The sequence below is a fragment of the Lutzomyia longipalpis genome, chromosome 3 (genome assembly GCF_024334085.1).
Source record: "Lutzomyia longipalpis isolate SR_M1_2022 chromosome 3, ASM2433408v1".
Classification (NCBI taxonomy): Eukaryota; Metazoa; Arthropoda; class Insecta; order Diptera; family Psychodidae; genus Lutzomyia; species Lutzomyia longipalpis.
The window spans coordinates 2736143-2763251 of NC_074709.1; the positions used below are offsets into that span (position 1 = coordinate 2736143).

Consider the following 27109-nt stretch of genomic DNA (forward strand, 5'->3'; position numbering starts at 1 on the left):
ATTAGCGAATTAAATCTGAATTAGATTTGTTTTAAAATATGTATTATGTTTGTTTTCATGTAAAAGATATGCTCATAATGTCTAAGGAAGTGCTGGAGAGAAAAATTGCAAGAAAAAATCTTTAATATGATGAATTTGAGGTATTAAAGGTTCATTTTTTAACCATTTTTAACCTGGAATTAATTTACAGGTGGAAACTTAAAAACACGAATGTGATTTACTAATTTTGCCATGCAAGAATATTTTAATTAATTGATTAAATTTAATTTAATTTTGCTTCAAAGAATTTCCCATATAAAGCCGACTGAACCACATAAAATAGGAAAAACGGAAAAGCTTTAAAATGTATAATAATTTTCCAAGTCATAACATTTTATTTGTAGAAAAAAAAACAACCTCTAATGTAAAACATGAAATAAAAATTAAAAACTTCCTCAACAAAATAGAAAAAAATTATACATTTTATTCTAAAAACAAAAACTCATAATAAACATATTTTACAACAATGCATTTATTTATATTTACGATGGTGTAGTAAAATAATATTGTGTGTAATTTGAAAAATAAAATAGATTGTAAAAGAATCAAATAAAAAATTAAAGAAAAAAAGTGTTGGTACTTAAAACCTAATTTGAATCGAACGCCCCATTCTTTCTAATTATATACTTACCTTCACGTTGGTATTAGGCGCTTGCCGAAGAATTTGCGGTATTTCTTTGGCATTGTTGGTAAATTAACTCCCATCTGTTGAGTGGCAAGTTCATTGCTACTTGTTGCATGACAAAAGAGTACAAAACCGCAGACGAAGAGAGAAGTGTTGTGCATCAACATTTCACTTTCATTCGCAACATCAACGAAACAATGGAGCCCAATTCATCCCGCATAATGCGTATCAATGGTCGGTGATTAATTGGGTATTTTTTTCTCTCCTCTCAGGTGCTAAAGACCCTGATGGATTCCCATCGCTTTATGTGGGTGGCACAACTCAAAAAAAATACTCAATGAGGGCAAATAAAAAATTCGCGCGCTTGCAGAGCAATTCCTCATTAATTGCATTCCACACCTTGTAGGAGCGCTTAATCATATGCAATATGATTGTTATTTCTCGGGAGATGATACACAATGGTGGTACCTAATAATAAAGTGATTGAGAAGAATTTGTAGGTACATATTTCCATGCATTTTGAACTCCCAGAGAGTGTGGGGTCTTGTGGTTTCTACGGTGATAGTCAATTACAATGGGTGGTACTTTCAGGGTTCACCACTCATAAATTACAATCAAAATTACTTTTTTTGTTCATTTGAATTTCCAAGAGATGACTCTATTAACCATTTATGAAATTGAATAAATAGAGCTGTAAGTTGTTCATTATATAAAATACATAAAATATTACAGTAGGCACCCGATTCAACATCGGAATACTCTTAAATATTTTTAATATATTTTTAAATTAACGAACAAAATATCAAATAGAAAAATTATCGTTAATTGAGGCAGTTTTAACTGATCGTTTTAGCAAAATTTTCCTGAGAAAGATTTCTTCCTGACCTAGGCCGGGAGGGACTTTTATTTTTTATTTTTATTTTTTTTGGAAAATTGTGAAAACCTTTTTATGGTTTTCAGACAGAAGTCTTCTTCCGCATCGTATTACCACAGAGAACGTTAATAAAAAATAAATAAATAAAAAGATAGAAATATTAACATTTGTTGTCTTGGGTACTCACTGTTTCACAGACCTAAAAAAAATTCAAATAATTATAATTTTTTTAGTTTCTAAGTTCTAAATAATTAGAAAGTATCCTAAACAATATTTCCAACAAAAGGGATTAAAAATAATATTTTGAGATCTTCAGTTCTAGCTAGAACTTTTAGCGTTTTACCTAAAAAATCTTCTAGATGTTATGTAGAAAAGCTTCAAGAATCTTCAATACTTACAAAATTTTTAAATTACAAAAAAAGCACAATGAAGCAACCACAGTTAAAGCTCTTTCTATACATCTTCATCTTGCATTTGAAGAATGCGGAGGGATGTTGATGCAATCTCTGGGTGAAAGTACAATACCCACCAATTGCTGCAGAATTTACCACAAGATCGATGAATTGTGGGATTCGATATATTGAAGTTCAATGTGAAAATGCATATTAAAGCATACACAACCTCTAATGATGTGCCTTTTCTGCTTCGATGCATTTGTGAATTGAAAATAAAAGTTTAATGTTTCATTATTTTTATTGTCTTTTTCTTCAGGTTTTTTTTTAATTCGCATTTCTCACACACACTCACACACAGGAGGGAGTCTTCTATAGGCAAGGGACATCCTATCACAATCATCATCTTACAGGCAACACATGTTAAAATTTCAATACTTGGCTAAGAGTATTTTTTAACAGATTTTTTTTTGTTTCATAGTAAAAATTTATTTACACGTCCTGCGGCAAAAATGCAGGACTGTGGGGGAGTTTTGGGGGGGGGGTGGTTGTGTAGTTGTTAAGATGATAACTAATCAAATGGCCAATTTTTTCTGTTTATAGTGTTGGCATTGCCAAAGAATCTCGTTTCGTGCTTAAAGTCGGTTGAACTGAATTTTCTCTCCAACTCCTTGCGGGCTTTCTCGAAGAAGTCCTCAGTGGATTCTGTTGTGATGTCATCGTCGGATAGGCCAAAGCGTACGGGTTTCTCGGGTATTTTGTACCGGATACGTTTCTCGGAGAAACCAAAGCTGAGTGGCTTCTCGGAGGATGAGGGACGATAGCGCTTATCGGGTAATCCGTAGCGAATGGGTTTCTCAGATGATCCCACCCGGAAGGGTTTTTCAGCTGAGCCTCCTAGGCGAAGAGGTTTTTCGGGTGCTGGCACACGGTAGGGCTTATCTGGTAAACCAACACGAAGTGGCTTCTCGGGTAAACCAACACGGAGAGGTTTTTCAGGTAAACCAACACGGAGGGGCTTCTCAGGCAAGCCCACACGAAGAGGTTTATCCAAATCATCACTCCTTATGGGTATACGATGGGGTTTATCGAGTAAGTCGAGCTGAATTGGATTATCATTGGACTCGAGCTCAATCACAGGATGATCGTGTTTGTAGTGATGATGGAAGTGCTCATGAGCGATGTCTTCCTTCGAAAGAGGAGGTGGTGGACGGCGCTTGAGGATCTTCTCTTCCTTAATAACAGTCGGTTTGTGATGGTGGTGGATATTTTTAATAATGGTGTGAGTGTGTCTATGATGCTTAATTTGAACAGGTACGTGAATCTTAACTCTCTTGCCTTTTCTGCAAGGGAACGAAGGAAGAGAAGATGAGGAGAATATTAATCCATCATTGTTCGCACCACAACTTCCTACTTCCGATGCGTGAAACAAACTTACCCGCCCTCGGCTAAGCTGAGTGAAGCAATAAGACACACAAGAGTCGTCAACAGCTGCAATGTTAAGCGCAGTTTTAAGGATCAATTTCACTTTATTCTCTAAACGCACATTTTGCACATGATTTGCACTGATTTACTTACCGCAAGTTTTAATTCCATCTTGCCTAAGGTCACCGTGGAATTCCTCTGCGGTGCTGAAGATTCACACTTCACTCAGTCACTGTTCACCACTGTCTGCCCAACCTACCTCAAGTACCATGGCTTTATATCAAGTGCATCTAACCATGGGCTTCCCCCTTTTTTTGTGCCGACACCATCACTGCAACAGCAAATTGCGTGCACTTAATCAATACGCCACCCATATTCAGCATTTCCATGTGTTTGATGCTTTGTGGAGTTTCTTGCACTTGGTTTAGCCACCAACTTTGGGTGTTTGGCTGGTGGATTTTTCGTCAAAAAGGAATTCACGGAGGCGCATCGACACCAAACAACACTCAACCCCGGCAGAACACGCGGCATATAAAGAAATAAACATTCATACACATATTGTTTTTTTTTCTGTTCCACCAAACGCATTTAAAATTCACTACGTGTTACATTAAATTATTCAATCAATTGTTTTATTTTATTAAAAGACCATTTGATTGACTTTGATAACGTGACTGACTCAATTTATTGACCAGCCTTTTTTTTCTTGCCCTTTCTTCGTTGTGTTTCCTTTAAAAAAATGCAAAGAATTGTGCAGCGGATACACCCACAACGAAAAAAATAATCATTTAATTGCAATTTGAGAAAGCACCTGTTGGTAATTACTAAAAAAAATAATTTTTCACAAAAAGCCTACATATTTCCTTAAAAGTATCATTTAATTGATCGAAATTGGTGTCTTCCTTTTTTTAGGCCACTAAAATAGTTCCGACTAAATGTTTAGGTCGCCACGCAATAAGATAGTTAGAAATGATAAATGTTTTTGAAAAAGAAAGAGTTTGGCTTTCCCAGATTTTTTCTAAAAAATTCTAGCTTTTAGAAAAAAGCTTCTAGCTCCCAGTCTCCCTTATTAAAATATTGCTAATTAATTGTTAAGTTATTCAAATAATTTTGTAATATAAAATGTGAGGTAATATGAGATAATTGTAATCATTCATTTGCAAGAAAATATTGATAGACAATCGCAAATTACAAAAAGGCAAAATTTTCTAAACATTACAAAAGCCCTATTACTTCAAATATTTCTTTTATGATGAAAAACATTAACATAATTTCACTTTCATTTATTTTCCCAACATTTGCCTTTCAAATGTTTAACATTAATTTCAGAGGAAAATGCTGCGCTTTGGAAAATTTTTTAACTGAAACAATAATTCGTTCTGCAATTTAATTTTCATCAGACAAGCTGATAAAGTGCGAGATTATCTTAATTTTTTATTACTGAGGAAGTTAATTTGGGATTCACGAGATTTCTAAGAATGATCACAGAAAATTTTCTTGGACGTCATGAGAAAAGTTTATTTTCTTCTATGTCTGTCTGATGTCTTTGTCTTAATGAGTGGATTAGTTTAACTAATAAAATATGTAAGTACATGATATGAAATTGATATACAATGAAATACGTTGTCACAACACAATTGCCTTAATTGCAGTCTTTCTCTGATGTAATCCATCGCTTTGCTGAGGAATTTCCCGCAAAATGCAGCGACAATGCGTTTCGGAAGTCGTCTGCTTCGTTGCAGCGGAAGACAGTTAAATAACCATCTAGGAAAATGCAGTAAAAAACCTCCCTAATCAAGCTGAATGGAATGTTTGCAAAGCAGCATGTCCCATACAAATACATAATCTCATTAAACATGGAAAAAATCGACTGCTGAATAACAAAAAGTAAAACATCCGTATCAAAGATTCGATTAAAAAAATATTTAAGTAATGCTCGTAATTTATTGCAGAGTTATTTTGCATTTTGAAAATCACTTTGCAAGCAATTTTCCCCCAAATACACCCTCATACGGGGAAACTAATGAGCCTTGTAAAAGAAGGTACGAATAGTGAGCAATTAAATTGCTTATATGCTACAAATTGAATTATTATTATTTACCACTTAATAATAATTGTAATAATCAAAACATTTCCCTCGGAAAAGTCATTTCTCAGCAAAAAAAAATGAAATATGTATAAAAGAAAACCCAGAAAATAATGTAGGTGAAATTATGTGATGGAAATTTACCACTATTTCACTTTGCATGCGAGGAAGCCCCTTTCCTGACACACCTTATCGCCCAAAACCATCGAAATGGTGCGACCAAGTAAATCATCGCGGAAATTAGGGAAGTTAATCGCATTTCGTTACTTTTCTTTATTATATTTTTTTTAATTTTGCACATATTTACAAGAATGTCCATGTCGCTCAAACACCTTTCCTTTCATTTTTTTTTGCCAGCAATCACGATACCTGCAGTTCCCACAATGAAACCACAAAAATCAGCCACAGAATTGGCATAATTTTCACAGCTTTCGATTTCCATCCTTTGGAGCCATTCTTGGCTTTGCCACCTTCCATGCTGGATTTGTGAAAGTCCTAAAAAGTGAATGCGAATCATTCAAAGAAAATCACAAAATTATACCTACACTGTGATGATTGGAAATAAAAGAATAATAAGCTTAGTTAGAAATGTTTAAATAAAAAATAAGCATAAAATAAATATTTAAATCAATAAATGAATTCAAAAAAAGGTAATTTTCAAGGAAATTTTAAAGAATTTCATAAGATTTTTTCTAAGAGACTCTAAGAGTTTTCTTTACCTTAAGATTTTAAATAAAAAAAACGGTGGTGATCATAAATAAATAAATATGTTGCACAGTGTTCAGATAAAATTAAATAAATTATTTATCCTTCTTAGGGATTCTTATGTATAATTTTATCCTCTTTAGCCTTACCTTTTCGAAGGGATAGCAACCAATGAAATATTCGGCTTTACGTCCACAATTGAGTATCGATCCGATTGCTGAACGGCAGGAGCGATCGTTGTGTTAACATTAACTGGACCCCATCGGGATGGCATCATCTTCGTGGGAATTGGTATCTGCCTCAGCTTCATCTCGCCCATCCTCTTGTCCGCTGTCTCATAAATTGGGTGAGCCTTTGAGTAATTTGTCCCCATGTGGCCGGACATCTTCATGATCTTCACCGATTTGTCCTTCGTGGAGTTCACTGACCGCGGTGTAACGAAGACAGTTGGTCGCTTGGTCACTGTTGCCGTCTCGATGGCCAGGAAGGGTGTTGCACGATAAGACGAACGATATGTATTGCGTCCCTCGTCCACATCCTCATAAACAGGTTTAATGCTCTCACTGTGGCGAGCCATGGAGGAATTTCTCGCGAGATAATGACGGTGATTTTTATGGATTTGATCCTCATAAAATTCTCCACGGCTTGCATTTGACGACGGGGTGCGAGGAATGTCATGCTCGTAAAAATCCTTCACTCGATCAACTCCGCTGGGCCTCAAACGACTCCATCGATCTTCATTTGTTGCACCACGAAATCCTCCCTGTTGGACGTCGGGATTTTGTTTGGGGCCATCCAGCAGGGGTATGGGGAGGTATTGTGGTGATATGGGTTGATAGAGGATCTGTCCGGGTACGGGTTCTTGTGCAATGAAGTTATCTCCCCATCCTGGTTCAGCATACTTTCGCACTTTCTTCAGGATCGCTGATTGTTCTTGAGTTATTTTTACATTATCCCATGAGTTTTGCTGGAATCGAGGGAAGTCCTCAAATTTAACATTGTACGAGAATTGAGGATTAACTTTGGCACCTTTAGCGGTGCCATGCTTTAGGTTAACGTAGTGATTGGGAAATGAGCTTCCGCGATAACTATTCCGTGCCTGATTGCCCCAAGGATCGTGCTTTATGATGGCAATTGGGATGAATTTTGTGCCATCTCCAATCATTTTTGCTGATTCAATTAGAGGGATAACTGTGAAGTGTTTCTGGTACTGCCCATCAATCCATGGGGAATCCATGTAGAGCATTTTATTGGAATTCACATCAAGTCTATCGTAGTACGGTCGAGGTCTCCTCCGGAGGCAACGACGACGACGTCTTTTGCGCCTTCTTGGCGGGAAAACGTGAATAATATTTGCATGTCGTCCCTCAGGATAAGAACCCACATCACTAGTCACATCTCTCACACTCCTTGACACCAAAACGGAAGAAACATTCTGTGCAGAAGTGCACGAAATGAAAATGATTAAAAGCACAAAAATTGCAAAGAGGAAAATTCTTTCCATCACTGTGGCGGCAAGAGCACATGAGGTACGATTAAATGGAATGATTGCACATGCTGAGGGTTTTATATGGACAATGTGGCCGAAAACAAGAAGCAGAGAAGAATAGGAACACTGTCCAAATTATCTAATTTTCCTCACCGGTTTTGTGTTTGCATAATCCAAACAACCTTAAATATATCGAGCACAAGAGCAAGTTCATTGCGAATTATGTGAGAAGAGAATGAAAGTTTGCGCAATATTTTTGTGAGAAATTAAAGCGTTTGCCCCGTGAAAGAAAGAAAATCATTAAAAGCATTAAAAATATGCAAAATTGTCGAAATATTGAGACACTTTTCACATGATATTGAGGAGAAAAGAATTAAAAAATCAGTAAAAACTTTAAAAGCAATGTAGGTATATCGAAATGGAGGCGCCTGGTAGGTCTAGTGCGAAAAACTCATTAAAAAGATTGGGAGATTAGAAGAATTGGAAAAATCTTCTTTCCTTGAGGAAAACTAAGAAAAAAATTAATCAAAATCTATTTTAGAAATTTTCCAAAAATGAATTTTATAAAATTATTCGTTTTTTTCCAAAAAAAAATTCAAAATTTAAAAGAATCATTTTTCGATGATAATTTTTTGCACTGACTGAGTCTACCAGGTGCCCCCATTTTAAATAATAGATTCAACCCCATGCTATTGGTTCCAAAAATTATTTATTTTGAAATATTTAAAAATCATCTTCGTCAGTGGATCAGAACAAATGGACATAACTTGTCAGAATCATCAGCATTCCAACAAGTTGCTGACTTCCACTTTTCCCCCGTAGAATGATCCTTATAAGTAGAGCCTCTCATGGATGATGGAGAAACAAGAGAATACATTTATCTTGGGGCAAGATCACCACCAAAGAAGATAAATTGAATGAGTTTTTATTGCATTCCTAGGAGAATTTTTGATTTGTTTGCCTCACATTTCTTCTTTTTTTTAGGGAGGGGGCGAGTTTTTGAAGGGGTCAAAAGCTATTTAATATTCCGACAGGTAATTGATTTTCCCTGAGCACACACACACACCTTTTTGTCCGGGAGATGAGCGTGGGGACCCCGTTATATAGGGAGCACCCCCGAATGCTGTTATGTGGATTAATGGGCCGATTTAAGTTATTATTGATGGTCTTTGGTTCTCTACCTCATCACTCCGACATACACAGACCGAAGGGCAGATAAGATGATGGAGAAAATCGTGATAATATGAATTAAACTCAAATGTTGTGATCGTGGATGCCTTGTACGATCAGACAGAGGGATCTTTGACGCATCATGATGGAGACGACCATGCGAGAGGTGATGAGCGCAGGCCACAAGATGCGTGGTCTGTGAGAAGCGAGGCAGTGAATGAATGTTTTTTTTTCTTCCTCCTCCTGTCCAATGGGATTACGGCGTGGAAATGCAGAGAAGAAGTTGACGATGGGAGACCAAGACATGGGACACGTCATGATAATTACAATATAATGTTCTCTCACGACTCAGAGACACACAGAGTTTTTTTTTTCTTAAACCGTGTGGCCCTTCTGTCTTAATTCCACGTCTCGCGGGGGATCAGGAACTCAAGAGATCACAGGAAGAGTATTACGAAATTATTCGAAAAAATGATCTGAGAAAGAAATCTCGATATATAGGACTTACTTTAGAGGATTTTTATCCGTCTCTTCAGGAGGTTTTAGGTGAGTCATTCACCTCTATGGATCTTTTTTTCTCTTAACTGATTGAGAGATTCCTTATGAGGAATTCTATATAAGCCTTTATAGGATGAATTTCCTTATGATTTTACGCAATTTCCTTAATTCTTCTTTGCAGTATCAAAAAGCATAAAATTCCCGTGAAAAAAAACCCATTGAAAGGCATATGAACGAAGAATAAGACCAAGAAGTGTGCTGGATCAAAGAAGAAGTGGATTGGGTCACAAACAATGCTCATGGTGTGGCACTATTAACCCATTTTATCATACCCATGAAACACCGCGGCCATTGTAATCCACACAGCTATATATATTTCTTCGTGTAAAGAAAAAAAAAAAGGAAAGAATCAAAACACACAAAATTTGTCCATCCCGTGTGCCTCCTGAAGTGCTGTGTTTATATTGAATCTATGCGTGTAATTGCATTCAAATAAACTCATCTTCCCCATCGACAGCATGAGAAAAGAAGGCAATTCATCGTGACCCCGGGGGCATGATGTTAAATTACGCGTCACACCTCCTTACCCCGAATGCGTAATTAATTGACTATTTAGCTGAGAAATCACATAAATTTTATATGTATCCAATTTCGGAAGCATGATGCTCGTAAAATGATAAAGTGCGAATTCATTGTGCAAAACAAAGCCAATTTGTCGCTACACCCAGAAACATAGAGGCATAAAAGTAAAAGTTTTGCTGTTATATCGAAAAATCTCTTAATGGTTTTTTTTTTTAGTTTTTTTCTTATAAAGACTGTGTCAATGACTTTTCTTATGAATTTTTCATGATTTAGCTCATAAAAAAAATTATCTTTTTATTACAAAATTGTGTAATTTTGAAAAAGTTGCTTTATGATGCTATTTTGGGCTATATTGAGAAGTCTTAAAAATTGATTTCTTTAATAGGAGGTACAGTTTGAGAATCTTGTCTGTGTCATCCTTTAAGGACCATAATTACAAGCTTTTCGGTGTAAATAAATGGTCAGCAAGAAGCTTTAATAAACCTCATTTGATTATGTTTGGATTGATTTTCTTCTATGAAAAACTCGAAGTAAAATCAACTTTTAATATTCGAAGAAAAAAAGAGAAAATAATGATTTTTCTGCAATTTACCTAAACCAAATTGAGAACATTGCTAAATCATCTGCGTAAGATGGAATACTTTTCTTTTTCAGAAAATTTCTTTTATTGATTTTCTTCTATTTTCCCACATTTTCCTCAGAAGTAACATTCATCCCTTTTCCTAAGCCTTTACGATGACCAAAATCGGTTCAGGAATTTATTTTTAACATTTGATCAAAGAAACAATTTCACTTCTCGTAAGGATCTCCTGGATTGACTGCCAAAAATCAGCTCCTTGACCGATTTAGGTCATCCTCAAAGACTTAGAAAGGAGCTTAATGTAGCTTTCAATGAAAATTATTCCGATTTTTCCAGACAATTTTTTTTTTTCAAAATTCATAACGTTATAACGGTTAGAACAGAACCATGATCAGCTACAGAGAACCTAGCAAACCCTTTCCTTTAGCATGTCTCCTCGTGGAAGATTTCTGGTGTAATTAAGTGTGAATTTGATGACTCCGAGACACATAATCCGTAACATACGAAGGTATAAGACGCAAGATGCGCAGTGTAATTTAACACCAAAGAATTAAGATTTGGAGGAGCGAGCAAGAGAGAGAAGAGGATGAAGTGTGATGGTATAAGGGCTCCCAAAAAGGGTCGGTGCGCGCGGGAGATGTGCTTGGCTGCGCCATTGATTCTCATGTGAGGAGGACGGAGATGGAACGAAATGGTCAGAAACCTGTTGCCTTAATTGATTTCCCATATCGCTGTGAAGTTGAGCGCCGCGCGATCATCCCAAAGGATTGCGTGAGAACCCACAGCAGTGGGGAGAGATGCTATAAAATGACCCTCATCATCCAGACACATCTCAAAGTCGTCGTGGATTCCCAAGTGTGCTAAGAGTGGTGCAAGAGTGGAGTGAACATCCTGAGGATTAACCCCCCAAACAACACAACTGATCTTGAATTGTGAAGTTTCTTTTTTTTTTCTTGGAGGAAAAGCCCACTCCTGTGGAATTTAGTGCAAAATGTTGGAAATTCAGTATTGTGTGGTGAGTGGGTGGAGGAGGAAATTTGCGGGAAAAGTGTTTTTTTTAATGGTTTGAAAAAAACCCTTTCAGGTGCTGCTTAGCTTCTTTGTGACGTGCAATGGATTCTGGTGGAGTTCACAGAATCAGTGAGTGTTGAAGTTACCCCGCGAGGTGCTAAAAAGTCACGCAAACAGTACACCCTTGACCCCGTCTGTATTCTTCCAGAGAGCCCACACTGAAGCAGTATCCAATTGGCTATTTCCGCACCTACACCTACCACCCCTTCACGCTGTCGGCTGCTCCCTTTAGCCCCAACTACATTGCGCCACAGAGATTGTCGCCAACTGCTGGCTACTACCAGGCTAAGCAATTCTCAACTGCTGCCCCACAGGCACCTGTTCTTCCACCCCAAACCTCCCCACAGCCCGTGAATGACTACTCACCACCCCCACAGCCAACAAACCCACCACCACCGCCGCCTCAGCCCCAACCGCAGCCCCTACTCTCCCGTCCAAATTCCTACAACAACCAGGATGGCTTCTCTTACCAGTACGTCCCACCGGCGGCGCCGTACAACGTCCAACAAGTGCAGTTTGTGCCGTGCATGTGCCCCGTCACCGTGAGCGTGGGAACGGATCTACCTGCGGAGAAGAGGTCGGACGATATCAATGCCACGGACCCACCGTCCGAGCAGCCGCCCGCAGATTCCAAACTCAATCGCTGACCCACACCACCTTTTTCACATTTCCCTCTTCTTATACCATTCCACAGGATCAACAACTACCTCAAGTGCAAGACTACCGCAAGAAAGGCTGCAAAACAAATTCTGTACCATTCTCACCGGAAATAAATGGATATTTTTTTTTACAAAAAACTTTGTTTTTTATGGGTGTTGTAGAAAATTAATTTGATGCAATTTTGAGGATTTTTTTTCAAGGAAATATGTTGAATAAAATTGAGAATAACATAAAAGAAAAAATCTTTTTTTTTTAAATTTATTTTGCACCGAAGCTCTGTAAAATAGACAATCAGAATCATTCATTGCTCGAGTTTCACAACAAATTAAGGAAAGCTGCATTGAATAAAGGATCCTTTCAGATTTGTCTTAAATCATTCAAGAGGAGAGATGGAAAAATTTCCTACCAAGAAGGAAATTTTAAAAAGTTATTTTTATTCATTTTCCAGATATTCCTGAATAAAAGTTTTCAAAAAAAACACAGTGGTGACGTCATTTTTATTATTTTTTAAGAAAATCTTTGCAGAGTTTTTCCACTTAATTCCGCAAAAGAAAATTGGAAGTATCTTTGGTGATTTCTTCTGATTCAAATTTTATTTTTTACAAGATTATGTTAACTAAGAAAAAAATGAATAAACTTCTTTTACGTTTGAAAAAATAAAGAAATAACTTCAAATTCAGAGAAAAATCACAAATAAAGAAAATTAATGGCATAGATTTAAATCAGATGCAGGTACTAATGAACAAGGCCTTAAATAATATATAAATATGAATTTCCAGGTAACCTATGCTTCCAAATCTCTCTGAAATCAGTAAAATACGTAAAATAGGCAGCAAAGTGCATCACTTTAGCAGAAATTCTCCTTAATGTTGCTCTGCAAAACGCCATGGTTGGATAATTTTGTGTTAAGCCACTCATTTTTTCTGCTTCCAATGCACATTTTGAATTAATTTGGTATTAATTTGCGCAAATGCAACAATTAGGAAACAAGATCATGAAACGAAAATTCATTTCACTTTTATTGCTTAAAAGTGAAAAAAAATAAACAACAATTGGGGAAATTAGTTACAAATAAAATTTATTGAGGATTCTCCTACCAATAAGGAAGAAGTTAGAGATCAAAGAAACAAAAAAGTTGTGGTATTTCCTGCCTTTGAGCGCTAAATTGAGCACAATGTGATTAATTTGTCCGATTAGGATGGTACCCATCAGAGGAGGAGGGAACTACCGCGTGCAGGAGAATTTGAAACGTATAATAAGGCAAAACCGAAACCCATTGAGGGAATGATTTATTTCCTCACAAGAAGAGAAATAAAATTCTAGAAGCGATCTCCTATCAAACTCGTTTTCATCCACATGCCCCTCATATTACCCATTCCCCGTGACTTCTTCGTCGCGGAAGATGCACCACAAAGTGGATGGAAATGTTCAAAATGAAGAAACAGTTACGGGGAAATGCATCACTTTTCGGGAGAAGTTCCCACAAATTGCATTTTGTTATTCTTTCTCTTAATTTATTCCCAAATGATGATGGAACATTTTTTTTCCAAGGGAAAAAGTATCAAATGCCGGGATTTCCTGTATTGCTTTGCATAATATAAATGGGGAGCAATTTATAAAGATTTCGAAAAGTTTCTTCTGGTTGCAGCAAGACACGTGACATGTTTTACCATCATAGGAATTCATCAAGATGTTCTAATGAATGGCAAAAGAAGCATTGAAATGATGTAACTGAGTGAGAATTTGAATACAACATCACTTTCAACATTCACCTTACAAGATTTTTAATTTCTTTTTAGAACCCCAAGAAATACCTTGAAATTGATTAAACAGATTGATCAAATAGGTAAGGTTCATTGTAACTACCAGGTTTCATTTTCTTCAAAGGCTGTTTTTTTCTGAATGGAAATATTCGGAAGATTTGCAAAAACAATTCATCAGATAAACGACTCTTAATTTTTTGTTATAAAAATAATCAGATTAGTCAGCAAAAGCCTTTAAAAGTACTAAATTCAATTTAAATTTTAGTTTTAAAAGACTCTGAGGAGATAATGTTTTTAAAAAAAAAAGTAGTTAAATAAAGTTTTAAATAAAAGTACATACTAAATTCAAGCAGAAATAAGAAGTGTTCTCAGTGCCAATGAAAGTGAGAAAAGCGGAAAATTAGGGTCATTTAGTGGCCAAATATGTGAAAATGTGTGATGTGAAAAATAAAAATATTCTTTCCCTGACCCTTTTTTTACATGAGATTTGTGAATAGCACCATTACTCATCGTTCTAATAAGTTTTTTTTGTAACGTTTGAAAATTTCCTTTTTGAATTTTTTAATGAAGTTTTTAGCCTAAAAATAATTCATTTTGATCTCTAAAAATATCCTTGATCTGTCTAGGCTTTTAGGATGTTCAGATACCCAAAAACTCATCTTAGAAAATTTATTCTGCCCTTTCTGAGGTGATTTTTAAGGTTATTCTGTTGATGTTTAATTCTTACGAACCGATCAAGATAATTTAATGTAAATGTAGATAATCTACCTGTAAATAAGATACCCTCACCTGCTATTCATTGGAGGATGAGTTGCTTTCCTTAGCTGATCGTGATCCGAATTTTTTTTACCTTTCAAAACTGATCATTTCACACTGAATGACTTTCTTTTCTATGAATCTATGAAATCGATCCTGAAGCTTTTATTAAAGTAAAATACAACAAACTGCCAGATGAGCTGCTTAATAAATCTTCCTCCTCCACGAAAAGCGACATCCACACATGCTTCTGTAAAAGCATCCGCAGGGATTCCGTAAAAAAAAGTCTCTCAAAAAACTTGTTGTTTTTTTTTTGTGGATCACCATTTGATTTATAAAGGTTGCGCGTGGTCTTTGAACTTGATTGAATGAAAGTCTCGTGGAATTTCGACAAAACACTTTTTTTATTCTTTTCTTTAATTCCTCAGGCTTGAAAGTAAAAGTTTTCACGCATTTTGCCTCAAACTTCTTATTTTTTCTTCTTCTCAACTATTGGTTCTCTAATAAAAACCTCTTTTGTAGGCTTTTTTTTAAAAGAATAATAAACCACGATTGGAATTCACTTAATAAGTTATTTTAAAATCATTTTGTTGTGTTTTTTTTATTGTTTAAAAATATTTTTGGAATTTGTAATGTGCTCTGAAGAATTAAATGAAAAAAATTGCGGAAAACATGGCTTTTCTTTTTTTTCCATAAGCAAGCATTTTTTTTTAGTTTCTTTCTCTTTTAAAAGTCTGTATAGCGTCTCGATGGTTACTTACAATTCTTTTTTTTTTCTTCACTTAATGATGATGGTTAACTAACATGAACTAAATGTATGGCTTTTTGTTGAGAGATAAAACTTCTCCTTTCTCGCAATAAACGCATTTTCTTATAGGATAAAATATTATTCATCTTTTTACACTACTTTTTTTTGCCTTAATAGTGACGAGATAAATTCATCACTTTATCCAAGTTAGAATTTCTCGTTTTAAACCCGTTATTTCACTTTTTTCTTATTATTTTTCTTTTAAATCTAACGCATACAAATTAAGTGTCTTAGGAAAGCTTGATTTTTTACATACATCATTTAAAAAAATAAAGAAAATAAACTTTTTACACTCTCACAATGTTTTTAAACTTTTTTTTAACTTCAAAAATATATATTATATTAATATTGATTCAGCAAAAAAAAATGTAAAGCCATCAATATGTGATTTTTTCTCTGCATTTGCCAGGGAATTAGCATAGCAAATTGTCTCACAGTTACTCTTATTTCTTTTTCACTTTGCAAAGATTAATCTCATGATTTTTTTTTGCAGAGAAGTTTTTTTTGGAGCATTCGTGCTTGAAACCCTTTTAAATTGCTCCCTGATTCAATGTTTTTCACGATACGCAAAAATAAAATAAAATTCCAGGCAAATAGAAGAATTCCTTGAAAAGCTCACCGCGTCCTCTTCAGTATCGTCGATTTTCATCTCTGTAGACAGCCACAACGTTGTCAACACTACCCACGGCGAGACTTACGCGGAACGGGTGGAAAGCCAGGCAGGATGTTTGCCCGATTTTGGATGCCATGAAACCCTCGTAGCTGCGAATTGTACCCAAATTTCGTCCATCCAGGCCGTACGTGTTGATACATTGGCCACCACTGTGGTAGAAAAGCAAAAGAAAATCCCTCAAAAAATAATCCTTCTTGTAACTTTTTAGATTCTCTAGTTTTCCTACTTTTTCATTAAATCATGGAAAATAGAATATTTTTCAAAAAAAAAATGTAATTTTTTCATTCATTTCTTAACCTCTTTACGTTTTTTTTGAATGAATTTTTCATCCGGAAGTTTTGGTGGTAAATTCCGGGAACGAAATTAAAGAAATTGTTAAAACTTTTTAGGTTTTTGGAATAAAAATCTCAAGAACAACTACTCAGTTAATAAATTTTGCTAATTATTGAGCCCAATATTAAGTCAATGTGGAACAATAATTGGTCAATAGTTGATCAATCAGATTAATAAACAATTATAGATTAATTTAATTTGAGTGATTTACAATAATTGATCAAAAGAAATTTTTATTAGAAAACCCCAAAAATAACAAAATCCTAAAAACTTAAAAAATAAATCAAAACTATAATTAATATCTCACAAAAATTAAGTAATTGACCAGCTATTACCCGAAAATTGCGTGATTGACCGATGATTGAGCATAAATTGATAGAAATTTCGAAGAACAATATTTGGTCAATAGTTGATCAAACCATGATCAATATGTATTGAGTTAACCCTTTCGCGTTCTTTGGGTCATACCTAGACCCAAATATTAAACATTTACTTTCTTAAATTTAAATAAATTAATTGTTTTTCCAAAGTTAGAAATGAATTAAATTCACACAGAGGGAAAAAAAGATGTTCTAACTGTGAAATGTTCTCTGAGAACATCCAAAAAATAAATATCGTTTGACTTAAAATTGATTGATCAATAATTGAGCATAAATTGACCAAGTAATTGATTTAAAAAAAATCAAAAACAATATTTGGTCAATTATTCGTTAATTCTTGATCAATAATTGATTGAGTTATAGTTGACTCAGTAATAGTATCAATATTGAGTCAATACAGGTTCGCATAGATGATCAATAATTGACCAATATTTGATCAATAATTTATCAATCAATTGGGTGACTCAATTAATTTATTAACTATTGATCAATATGATTGGCTCAATGATATATTTTCTGGATATCCAGAAAGTTACGAAAAAATATTAATAGAAGATTTAGGACTCCGTTTAGAAGGGTAAAAAGGCACAACTTACCACGCCACAATGTCGCCCTTTGGATGAATTGTAATTGCTGTGACATTTGATCCTGTATCCCATCGTTGAATGGACATATTCCGTCGTATATCGAAGCAACGAATGTTTCCTTGAGAGCTGAAAGGAGTTTTTAAATAAAACAAAGATTTGCAACAAAAGAAAAAAACGTCCAACTCACCATCCGGAGATCACATTTTCACAATCATCCCTGAGGCAGACATCCAAAATGGGCGCCGTGTGCTCCATGTAGGTGGTCAAAACCTGCGGGGAGCATCGTTTATCGAAGAGTCGCACACTCCCATCCATGCAACCCGCTGCAATGATGCCATTTGGTGCACTTGAGAGCGTTCGCACCGGTGAATCCGTATCCGTTGCAATATCACCCATTTTGAGCTCCCTCTCCGTGTCCCACAGCCGAATGTACTTGAAATCCCCCGCAGCCACGAGCGTCTGATAGTTCTGCTGCCACGACGTCACGAGACCCACAGCACCCACAGCCTTGGAATGCTGCCCCGTTGCCGCATCCACCGGAAGAGCCCTCCACGCTGTCACAAGTCGCGGTTCGTCCGCCTCACCCTCTGGCGGCCGCCACAATCTCACACATCCATCCTCATAGCCCACCAGAACTAGCGACCGATCGTGCGCATTGATAAACTCAAGGCTCGTCACCCGTGCATACCGTGACTGTGTCGCCATACCCCCAAATGCTGGCTGTCGCTGTGCCTGCTGCTGCACATCCGGCACATACGAGTGCATCGTCTGTGTCCGCCAGTCGTGTATTGTGACCCGCTCCCTGAATGCAGCTGCAATTTGCGGTTCATACGGATGGAATTTGACAATTTTCGGCGTATGCGGCGTTCGGCAGATCCAAATTTGATTCTCCATCCGCAGGAATGGCACACGACTCTGCTGCTCACTCGCTTCACGACGCAATTTCACATTGCGCTTAAATCGTCGTACACGTTCCAGATATTCTGGGGCATCGCGATCGTACATTGCATCATCGTCCTCCGTGATATCCGCCCCGAGGGCCGTTCGTCGTGTTGGACGCGAGAATTGACTCACAGCCCATGGAATAAAGTCCGTTGTTACAATTGGGATCAGCGTTCGTTCCTCCTGAGAACTCGTTGATTCCCCATCCTCTGAGATCCGACTGTGAAGCGAACGCCCATTGTTGCTACTGCGTGAGTGATTAGCCGCCCCCCTGAGGCCTGTCCGTGAATCCGGTGAGGATGTCGGTGGTGTGCCCTGAGACTGCCCGGAGCCAGTGGATAGATACTGAGTGGCATTGGGTGTGGCGATGCCATTCGGCAGTTGTCGCGGCGACGAGCTGTCTAGGTAGTTGACGCGCGTATTGGGGCTCGGCGGGAGGCTATAGCTGAACTTCTCGGACGTTGCCTCCTTCGCCTCAATCTCCACAACAGCATGATTGCGCACAAAGTCAATCACCTTCTGCGCCATTGCTGCCACCTTCGGGTACGGATCTCGCGCCAATTGAGTGAAACTCTGCCACAGCTTCATGTAGATCGAGCCAAAGCCCACAAGACTAATCGTCCCTGATGCGCCGTAGCTCGTCATGGAGGACACACCCATTGACATGATACTACTTGAGCTGGAGACACGCTTCATGTTCACATTCCTTTCCAGGCTGTGTGTTTGATTGTGTGACGACGGCTCCTGCAGGAAGACACCAGTGAATTGTTTCTGGAACAGCAACACCATCCACTGGAGTGCCGCCACAAGTTCCATCCGTACCAATGGCGACATATCATTGCCACACGTTGTGAGGAGAGTTGTTGCAATTGATCTGTCAATGTTATTCGCGTGATCCGATCGCTTCTTCACGGAACTTATAAATGTTCCAAGAGCAAAAACAGCCGCCGTACGAACCTCCGGAACGGGATCCACGAGCAATGGTTGGAGTTTTTCGTGCGCTAAATCCCGCACTCCTGACCAACGTGCCTTGTCGTAGTCCTGCCACAATTGCCCCAAACAAATTGCCAACCATTGCCGCAGCATCCAGTTTGCATCGCATATCTGGAGGAGGCAGATTGACACGAGGGACCCCTGGAGGGCATAATTCTGCCCCTGTGGGTAATTGTGGACGATGCAGGCAAGTACGAAAGCCGATTGTGTACGATATTCAGCTGAAATTGTGGAATCCTGCAGAACAGACAGGAAGTACTTGTGGCCCTGATCACGAACCAAATCAACCTGACAAGTCTGCAAAGGGAAGAAAAAAATTAAGTTTAAGAAGAATTAGAATTCGAGATTTATGAAGATTTTCGTATTAACGGCAGAGTTGCTTCAAAATTAACAGCTTTTGACAATTCTAAACGTTTGACATTTATTTTTAAACTTCTAATGTTTTTTCGAATGTTTGACGTTTCTTTTTCAAAGTTTGGCATTTCAACTTTAACGTTTATTATTCATTTTTCAAAACTTAACATTTACCCTTAGCCGTTTTTCTTTTAGACATAGACTTTTTAACATTTGACAATAACTTTTCTAGTTTGACGTTTACCATGAAGTTTGAAAGTTTAAAAGTTTGACGTTTATCGTAATTTGACAGCTGTTCCAACGTTTGACGTTTACCGAAAGCTTTGACATAATTTTAATTTGACGTTTTACGTAAAGTCAAAATCTTCCCTTTTTAATGTCATTTTTTTTTAAAGTTGGTCATTTTTTTCTAATATTTGATGCTTTTTTTTCTAACTTGACGTTTATCGCGAAATTTGACATATTTTAAAATTCTTGACATTTATTTTCTAACTTTTAACGTTAGATTGAAAGTTTATTTTTTTTTAAGTAGAGTTTTTTAAGGGTTGGCATTTTTTGATTAACGTTTGTTATCCTTTTTCAGACGCCTGACTTTTTTTTCTTGTATTTGACATTCTTTTTCCAGTTTGACGTTTATCGAAGTGTTTGTCATATTTTTTAATACTTGACGTTTCTTTTTTAACGGACGTTGATTCACGTTCAACATTTATTGTAAAACTTGATTTTCTTTGACGATCCTTTTTTTAGTTTGACGTTTCATGTCAAACTGACATTTTTTCTTACGTTTGATTAGTCTTTTCTACCATTTGACTTTTTTTTTCTAACGTGTTTGACGTTTATTCAAACTTTAACGTTCCCTTGACAATTTTTGATATTTTCTAACCTGAAAATAATTTCTTTTTGACCTCTACATCATCGTGGTACACCCTCCCCATTATTATTTACAATTAATTCAATTCAACTTCGCGTAAAGTTGAATGAAATTCCTCGCGATTCGTCTTGCATTTGAATTTTAAATTTTTCTCCCTCTTTTGAACACTTTACAACAATTTGTATCACAAACATTCCGATTTATTTGCAACTAATTTGCTAATCACACAGTCCATAGAAGGTCTTTTTCTGCCACACGTGGAGCGAGGTGTGAGAGAGAAAAATGCTCGCGCGAGCGGATAGTGAGATGAAGAAGAATGAGGGAAATACTCACACTGTCGACAGCGAGGATTTTGGTCCAAATGAACACAAGGAGTGGTCGTAGCTCCTTGGCAGAGCTCTGGAGCAACTTGAGGACGTATGGGAAGATTCCGACGCTGAGGGCGAGATTGACGGCCCACGGCCCCAAATCCAGGAAGCGCCCAAGTAGCTCTAAGGCACGCAAACGGTGCACCTGCGACAGGAGCACCTGCAGTACAATTGGCAACTGTTCCGGGGGATTGCGCTCCTCGGAGCCCCGATCCAGCCACACCTGGAACGCCGTGAGTTGTTCCTCGAAGAATGGCGAATGCTGGAAGGGTTCCCCGCGCTTCAGGATGCCCGGCAATTGGGACAGTGCCAAGTCCAGGGCGAGATCCCAGGCTGCCCACATGGGATGCCGGAAGCCCTGGAGGAGAGGCGGATTGGAGATGGGGGTGCAGTCGTATGAGCGAAGGATGCGTTCGGCGAGCAAGAAATTACGGAAGAGACTGGCAACGAGGAGATCCTGCCGGAAGAGCTTCTGGAATAAATCACGCGGTAGTGTGTTCCATGCAATTGTGTCAGTGATGGCTGTGAAGATCCAATTCAGTTCACCCAGCATTGTGCGGCGATCATTCAGCTGCCCCGGGATCTTCTCAATGAGATCGTAGCTCACATGCGGCACGAGCTTTGCCGTTGGTTGCAATGTGAACCACTTCAGAGCCACCTTAATGGGTGTTGTGAGGCATGCCGTGAAGAGATCAGCCGGAAGTTGGGGGTTCATGGGGAGAATTTCATTCGCCGCACATGCTGCCAATTGGATGCAATTCTTGTACGACGGGCTCTGCACAGGTGGGGAATTTCGCATTCCACCCGCTTGGGCGTGCATCTGCTCCATCTCCCGTTCGTGCTGATCGGCGAATGTGTTGAAGGAGTTAACAATGATGCCGGCATTGGAGCAGTCGTACACGTAGATTGAGGGGGCTCCCATCCACGTTTGTAGGTCGTAGATTGAGAGCGGGATGTATTGCGTGTAGGTGCGATTGAACACCCAAATCTCCCCATTAACCGTCGGCCGGGGTACACCGTGTCCATTGTAGTGAAACAGCACGCGCTCCTCCTTTGCATTCTTCCGCAAGGACGTACACAGCTTCTTCACATCCTCCACTGTGGGATCCAAGGACTGCTTGTACCGCGCACGTGGTTGCCATCGCTCATACTGCTTCTGCAAATTCGACCCAATCATCTCCAGCGCCTTCTGCGGGCTCACCGATGACGGATCAATCCAACATTCGAGGCGTGAGCATGGTTGGATCTTCACCACATCCGGTGGATCGACGCCAACATTGAGGCACAGCACCAGGGCCACACTGACTGTTTTCATCTGCAAAACCCCCAAAGTTAGCAAAAAAATGAGAAATTGCGCGTCATTTTCACACGGAGGGATCCCCCCTGAAAGGAACCTTGACGGGATCCGCCCTTATTGCCATTTATTCCTCCCACCTCTTTAAACCAATTAAATGTAAGACAAATCATCAGCTCACCCTCTCCTTCATCCTCCAGCTCTGAGCTGTACATTCCACTCCCTGGATCATCTGCGTATGACGTTTTTTGCAGAAGCAAAGCGGAATTCCGTCGTAATTTTCAGCCTGATCCTCATCGCCTCCAACGTACTTCACAACCAAATCACTCATCCTGCTGCACCCTTAGTCTTCCCCGTCCAAATGTCCCCGAGCTGCAGGTGTGGTTCTTCTGCAAATCCTCTTGAGATTTTCCTGGGAACGAAGTGTTTTTTTTTGCATGAGAAAAATGTCAAATTCGCCATGTGATTGCACTGATAAGGAAGATTTGCTGACACAGCTGCCCCGCAACTCACCTCTCACCCACTCATCGCGCTCCCAGGATAGCGGGGTAGGGTATTCAGAAGCACTTTGGCAGTGATATTCACTAATTTACTGGAAAATTGAGGAAAATTCAAAAGCACACGCACAAAAATTGCAAAAAAAAACCTCTCAAGTTATTCTCTTTTGTGAACATCAGCGCCCCCAAAGCAATTGCGCGGAATGGGCATGAAACTTGCGTATCGTTGGCTAAATCAGCTGGTACTGTTACTTTCTCATATTCTACACATTTTACGATACGTGCTGACTTAGTAAACAAGATGGAAGCGAGAGAAAGAATGGCAAAAAGAGCGGGAGAGAATGCTGGATTTTACACTCTGGGAAATTTTTTTATTCGAAAAAACTTTGATTTTCCCCTTTTTTGACGCCATTTAACGCGGCATAGCCTTCTAAGCACGAAAAACCGCACCTATCGTGGAAAATTCTCCGGAAAATGCGAGAAAATCATGAGAAACACAAAGTGTGAGGGAGATGGCATGAAGTCTCTAAACAGTCTTTCTCTTGTGCACGACGTATGTGTGTGTGAGGAGGGGAAAAACATCTTCTTCTTCTTCATTTAAGTAATGTCAAATTGGTAATAAAATTTCAGACGAAATAGTGAAATTTTTTGGTTTTTTCATCAATTTCCTCGTATTTTCGTGGATTTTTTACGTGTTTTGTGATTGTCCCAACTTCCCACGATGGCCCTCAATGGATTCATTGAATTCTTCCAGAAGGGCAAGGTAGGAAATGTGAGGAAATAGCAAAGTTTACGGCAAGTGCGCCACCCACTTTTACATTTTTGTTTACCTTTCGGCTTTCATTTCCGGGCTTTTTGCGGCATTTGCTGACCATCTGGCGACCTTGACTGGTGGTCCGAAGCAGACGTTCCGACCGAAGAAGCGATTCACACAGGGTACGATAAGATATTCACTGCACAAGCAGGCGCAGGCGAGTCTCAATTCCGGAATAAACTTGAGGTTAGATTTTGTTTAGTCCTTCCTTTTGTTTTTGACCAACCGGAAGTAATCAAGATCTGTATGTTTGCAGGCAAGTTGTGCGTCTGCCACAGGGAGAGAATATGAATGATTGGCTGGCAGTTCATGTGGTGGACTTTTTCAATCGCATCAACCTCATCTACGGCACTGTTTCGGAATTCTGTACGGTAGCGACGTGCGCCACAATGTCCGGAGGTCCGAGATATGAGTACCTGTGGGCAGATGGGGTTCAATACAGGAAACCCACAGCTCTGCCGGCACCAAAGTACATCGAACTCCTGATGGATTGGGTGGAGTGTCAGATAAATAATGAGAATCTCTTCCCGGTGTCCACGGACATCCCCTTCCCGCGTTCCTTCCCAACACTCTGCCGCAAGATCCTCACCCGCCTCTTCCGTGTCTTCGTGCACGTCTACATCCATCACTTTGACCGTATTGTCAGCATTGGCGCCGAAGCGCACGTAAACACCTGCTACAAGCACTTTTACTACTTTGTTCAAGAATTCGAATTGGTCTCGCCCAAAGAACTCGAACCCCTGTCCGAGATGACGTCGCGAATCTGCAAGGATACGTAATGTCCTCATCCGCCCATTGCAAGCCAAATATTTTATTGTTGCTCTGGTTTAAGTTTCCCCCCACTTCCACAGTGGCTCACACCACTTGTCCCGCAAGTTGAGATCAAGTGCAATTAATCGGATTCTCAAGGAAATGCCCCAAAAAAAAGGAAGCAAATAATCTCTTTATGTCATGCTAAAGTGTCGCTGTAAGTCATTTTTTTTACATTATTTTCTTCTTTTCCTGCCCCACAATCTTCTCTAAATCTAAAAAAAAGTAATTGTGATTAATTAATAGTTTTTAAAAAATCCTTTAAAAAAAGAAATCTCGCATTAAAACTTAAAGACAAAAACGCTTCAGAAGGATTCAAAGGAATGTTGTGTAAAATAATGATTTTTTTTGTAGAACGTTAAGTACAAAATCTACAGGCATTATCAGTAAATTAGATCAAATTAAATTTAGTAATTTGAAAGTTAAAAAAGGGAGATTGCATTAAATTTATAAGGGAATAGGGGTATGTAACGTCTAAATAATTGAGCCATATAAATTAACCAAAGTTGTTTAAATAATAACTCGTATAGGTACCATTAGAATTAGGTTGTTGTTCGTCATTTTCCGTAGAATGTGGTGGCAATTTAACTGCAGATTCATTTTCTGTTTAGTCTCTCAAATAATTTTTCAGTATTTTAAGTACATTTAGGGCTAAAAAGATTTGCAATTAAAGAGACGAAATTAAGCAAATTTTATTCAAAAAAAAAGTTTTAAAGAAGCAGTTTCGAGAGCTTTCTATCTGCTTCTTCAGGCGCATTTAAGTTTTAATTAGTAAACATAATTGAAGTCGAATGGAAGCCTTAAAACTCATTCGGATTTAAGAAATTTATTAAAAATAATTTTAGGAAAATGTTAAAAAATAATTGAAAAAAAAAACATTAAAAATTTTTAGAAAAAAAAATAAAATCGTCGTCACAGAAAGAGGAAGAATCTATAAAATCTTACAGAACTAGGTGGGAAAATCAATTTTTTTTTTAGGTCTATAAACATCTTTGCTTAAAGCTTCGAAAAAGGTTTAAATCTCTAAACTTTTAAAGAGTAAAAATTATTTCTCTTAAATAGAATTTACACGTTGGAGACCAGAAGAACTAGTCAATTCTAGGTTTTTTTTATTTCCTGTTCGATTTTACGCGAAACGGCTATTAATTAGTCGCCTTAAAGCCTCTAGTGGTTTTCAAAGGGTTAAAAATTGCTGAATTAACGATTGGGGTAGATTCTGATAAAAATCTTTTCTTTTCTTTAAATTCGTCAGTTATAAGATTTTTAGTAGGTATTCTGAAAAAAATCTTATAAGATTTTGACATTTTATTTATTACTTTAAACGTGTTTTTGAAGGAAAATTTCTTTTCCAGAGTTTTTTAAGATCCTTCTGATTATTTTCCTGAACAACAAATTCTTTAGTTTTTCTTTTCTAAAATGACAATATAACGATTTAAAATCAATCATCTTTTAATATTTTACAACTTTTCAGATTGTTAGAAAAGAAAAAAGATTTGTATCAGAATCTACCCCATTGTTTGTCTTAGCCAGTTTAGAATTGAGGTTGCTGTAGGCTGCTTTTATTAAGAGCCATATTAGTAAATGAACCTTAAAACATTTCCAGACAAATTAAATGGACCATCATCTGCAGTCCAGAGCTCAAAATCTTGATTTCCTAATGTTTTATAAAGTTCAAGGTAAAAAAAAATCAAGAATAGCATGAAGATAAAAATTACTAAAATACGAATTATTAAAATCAAAAAATCAAAAAAAAAAGGAAAAAAGATTTCCCATCTATGCCAACAATGGACTCGAACTTACGATTGAAATGTTATAAAGTCTTCTGCTTTTGCGCTAAGCTAAACTTTTCTCCAATTCAGTACAAAGCAAGTAAAGCATAAATTACGTTTTTTGTAACATTTTTATGCAGAATTTTGAAGCATTTATTTGCCAATATCGTCTCTTTTCTTGCAAATTTTATTCTCTCACAAATTCAGTATTAAAATCACCATCAACACACACACGACACTTTAGAATGGTTCACGTGTACTAGGCCACAGCAAAGAGATTCTTCCGGAAAGAAAAGAAATATCAAATGCTGGCACACAATTGCAATCCCATCCAGGTGAATAACTTTGATGTTGTGAACATGTCTCTGATTTAATTTAATAAATAATTAATTTATTGGGTTGTGAAGTGCGCAAATTAGTAAGAAATGTGTCATATTTCATCCAAAAAGAATATGTAATGCTAGTCTTTCAATGAACAAAATGGGATTGCAATGTGATGATGACCAAGAAGATTCGAGAAAAGTACAACCTTACCAATAACAACATTTTTTTGTTCTTTTGCACTCAAATCCAATTTATTTAGAGCCTTGTCAGTGAATCTCACATTTCCCACAGAATCCAGGAGGAGGAGGAGGAAGACATTGCGCTAAATTTTTAATGTTTTTGTATTTCAATGGTGGCGAATAAAGGAGTTGTGTGTGTGGCTCAATCAAAATTAAATCTTCGCATGCCGTCAAAGCGGAAGCCATAGGCGGCAGCATTTTTGGTATCGACGAGTGCTGGATTGCGATACTTGAAGAAACTCCCGTGGCCATGTGGTGGACGCGATGATCCATTGGGGATGCCGTTCATTTCACGCGGGTAGAATGCTTCGAAGGTACCTTCGGGTGGGAGGACTGTC

General features: G+C 37.8%; 8 protein-coding genes across 15 annotated transcripts in view; 5 read left to right on the top strand and 3 right to left on the bottom strand.

Moving 5' to 3' along the window:
* LOC129794093 (GPI mannosyltransferase 3) overlaps positions 1–27109 on the top strand; it is a 1193052-nt gene that overhangs the window by 566929 nt on the left and 599014 nt on the right. The gene's annotated exons all lie outside the window — the stretch shown is intronic.
* Positions 1–27109, top strand: part of LOC129794120 (cytoplasmic tRNA 2-thiolation protein 1) — a 1132104-nt gene that overhangs the window by 505981 nt on the left and 599014 nt on the right. The window lies entirely within an intron of this gene.
* LOC129794129 (plasma membrane ascorbate-dependent reductase CYBRD1) overlaps positions 1–27109 on the top strand; it is a 1128201-nt gene that overhangs the window by 502078 nt on the left and 599014 nt on the right. The window lies entirely within an intron of this gene.
* LOC129794135 (uncharacterized) lies at positions 2213–3954 on the bottom strand. Its single transcript, XM_055834772.1, has 3 exons — positions 3509–3954; positions 3369–3421; positions 2213–3273 (listed from the first exon to the last, which is right to left on the bottom strand). Exons 1-3 carry the CDS (start codon positions 3524–3526, stop codon positions 2502–2504), a joined length of 843 nt encoding a protein of 280 aa, XP_055690747.1. The 5' UTR covers positions 3527–3954; the 3' UTR covers positions 2213–2501.
* On the bottom strand, positions 5695–8207 carry LOC129794105 (uncharacterized). The gene is made up of 2 exons (XM_055834726.1): positions 6296–8207; positions 5695–5936 (listed from the first exon to the last, which is right to left on the bottom strand). The coding sequence occupies exons 1-2, from the start codon at positions 7648–7650 to the stop codon at positions 5864–5866; spliced, it is 1428 nt and encodes a 475-aa protein (XP_055690701.1). The 5' UTR covers positions 7651–8207; the 3' UTR covers positions 5695–5863.
* Positions 11147–12183, top strand: LOC129794291 (uncharacterized). Its single transcript, XM_055835077.1, has 3 exons — positions 11147–11236; positions 11550–11605; positions 11685–12183. Exons 1-3 carry the CDS (start codon positions 11147–11149, stop codon positions 12181–12183), a joined length of 645 nt encoding a protein of 214 aa, XP_055691052.1.
* Positions 15101–23038, bottom strand: LOC129794059 (regulatory-associated protein of mTOR). The gene is made up of 6 exons (XM_055834646.1): positions 22832–23038; positions 22500–22730; positions 20990–22339; positions 17684–19728; positions 17506–17622; positions 15101–16345 (listed from the first exon to the last, which is right to left on the bottom strand). Exons 2-6 carry the CDS (start codon positions 22647–22649, stop codon positions 16153–16155), a joined length of 3855 nt encoding a protein of 1284 aa, XP_055690621.1. The 5' UTR covers positions 22650–22730; positions 22832–23038; the 3' UTR covers positions 15101–16152.
* On the top strand, positions 23401–26751 carry LOC129794157 (MOB kinase activator-like 3). 5 transcript variants are annotated; one of them, XR_008751001.1, is made up of 4 exons: positions 23401–23587; positions 23721–23815; positions 23886–24596; positions 26043–26751. XR_008751001.1 is itself a non-coding variant. In XM_055834797.1 (3 exons), the coding sequence occupies exons 1-3, from the start codon at positions 23537–23539 to the stop codon at positions 24406–24408; spliced, it is 669 nt and encodes a 222-aa protein (XP_055690772.1). In that variant the 5' UTR covers positions 23401–23536; the 3' UTR covers positions 24409–24653. The 5 variants fall into 5 exon arrangements, 2 of the variants coding, with proteins under 2 accessions (XP_055690772.1, XP_055690773.1); XR_008751002.1 differs by having other exon boundaries at positions 26472–26751; XR_008751003.1 differs by having other exon boundaries at positions 23401–23578.

Bases quoted from the DNA above. Each gene is read 5' to 3' on its own strand.
- LOC129794135 (XM_055834772.1), bottom strand. The intron at 3,274-3,368 runs GTAAGTTTGTTT...GTTCCCTTGCAG, and splicing joins CTCAGCTTAGCCGAGGGCGG to AAAAGGCAAGAGAGTTAAGA.
- LOC129794059 (XM_055834646.1), bottom strand. From the start codon at position 22,649: ATGAGTGATTTGGTTGTGAAGTACGTTGGAGGCGATGAGGATCAGGCT. The intron at 17,623-17,683 runs GTGAGTTGGACG...AACTCCTTTCAG, and splicing joins GAAAATGTGATCTCCGGATG to CTCTCAAGGAAACATTCGTT. The intron at 16,346-17,505 runs GTAAGTTGTGCC...TTTCTACCACAG, and splicing joins AAGGGCGACATTGTGGCGTG to TGGTGGCCAATGTATCAACA.
- LOC129794157 (XM_055834797.1), top strand. From the start codon at position 23,537: ATGGCCCTCAATGGATTCATTGAATTCTTCCAGAAGGGCAAGGTAGGA. The intron at 23,588-23,720 runs GTGAGGAAATAG...GGTCCGAAGCAG, and splicing joins AGAAGGGCAAGGTAGGAAAT to ACGTTCCGACCGAAGAAGCG. The intron at 23,816-23,885 runs GTTAGATTTTGT...GTATGTTTGCAG, and splicing joins AATTCCGGAATAAACTTGAG to GCAAGTTGTGCGTCTGCCAC.
- LOC129794105 (XM_055834726.1), bottom strand. From the start codon at position 7,650: ATGGAAAGAATTTTCCTCTTTGCAATTTTTGTGCTTTTAATCATTTTC. The intron at 5,937-6,295 runs GTAAGGCTAAAG...TTCACTTTTTAG, and splicing joins GTTGCTATCCCTTCGAAAAG to GACTTTCACAAATCCAGCAT.
- LOC129794291 (XM_055835077.1), top strand. From the start codon at position 11,147: ATGGAACGAAATGGTCAGAAACCTGTTGCCTTAATTGATTTCCCATAT. The intron at 11,237-11,549 runs GTGAGAACCCAC...AAACCCTTTCAG, and splicing joins CGATCATCCCAAAGGATTGC to GTGCTGCTTAGCTTCTTTGT. The intron at 11,606-11,684 runs GTGAGTGTTGAA...GTATTCTTCCAG, and splicing joins TGGTGGAGTTCACAGAATCA to AGAGCCCACACTGAAGCAGT.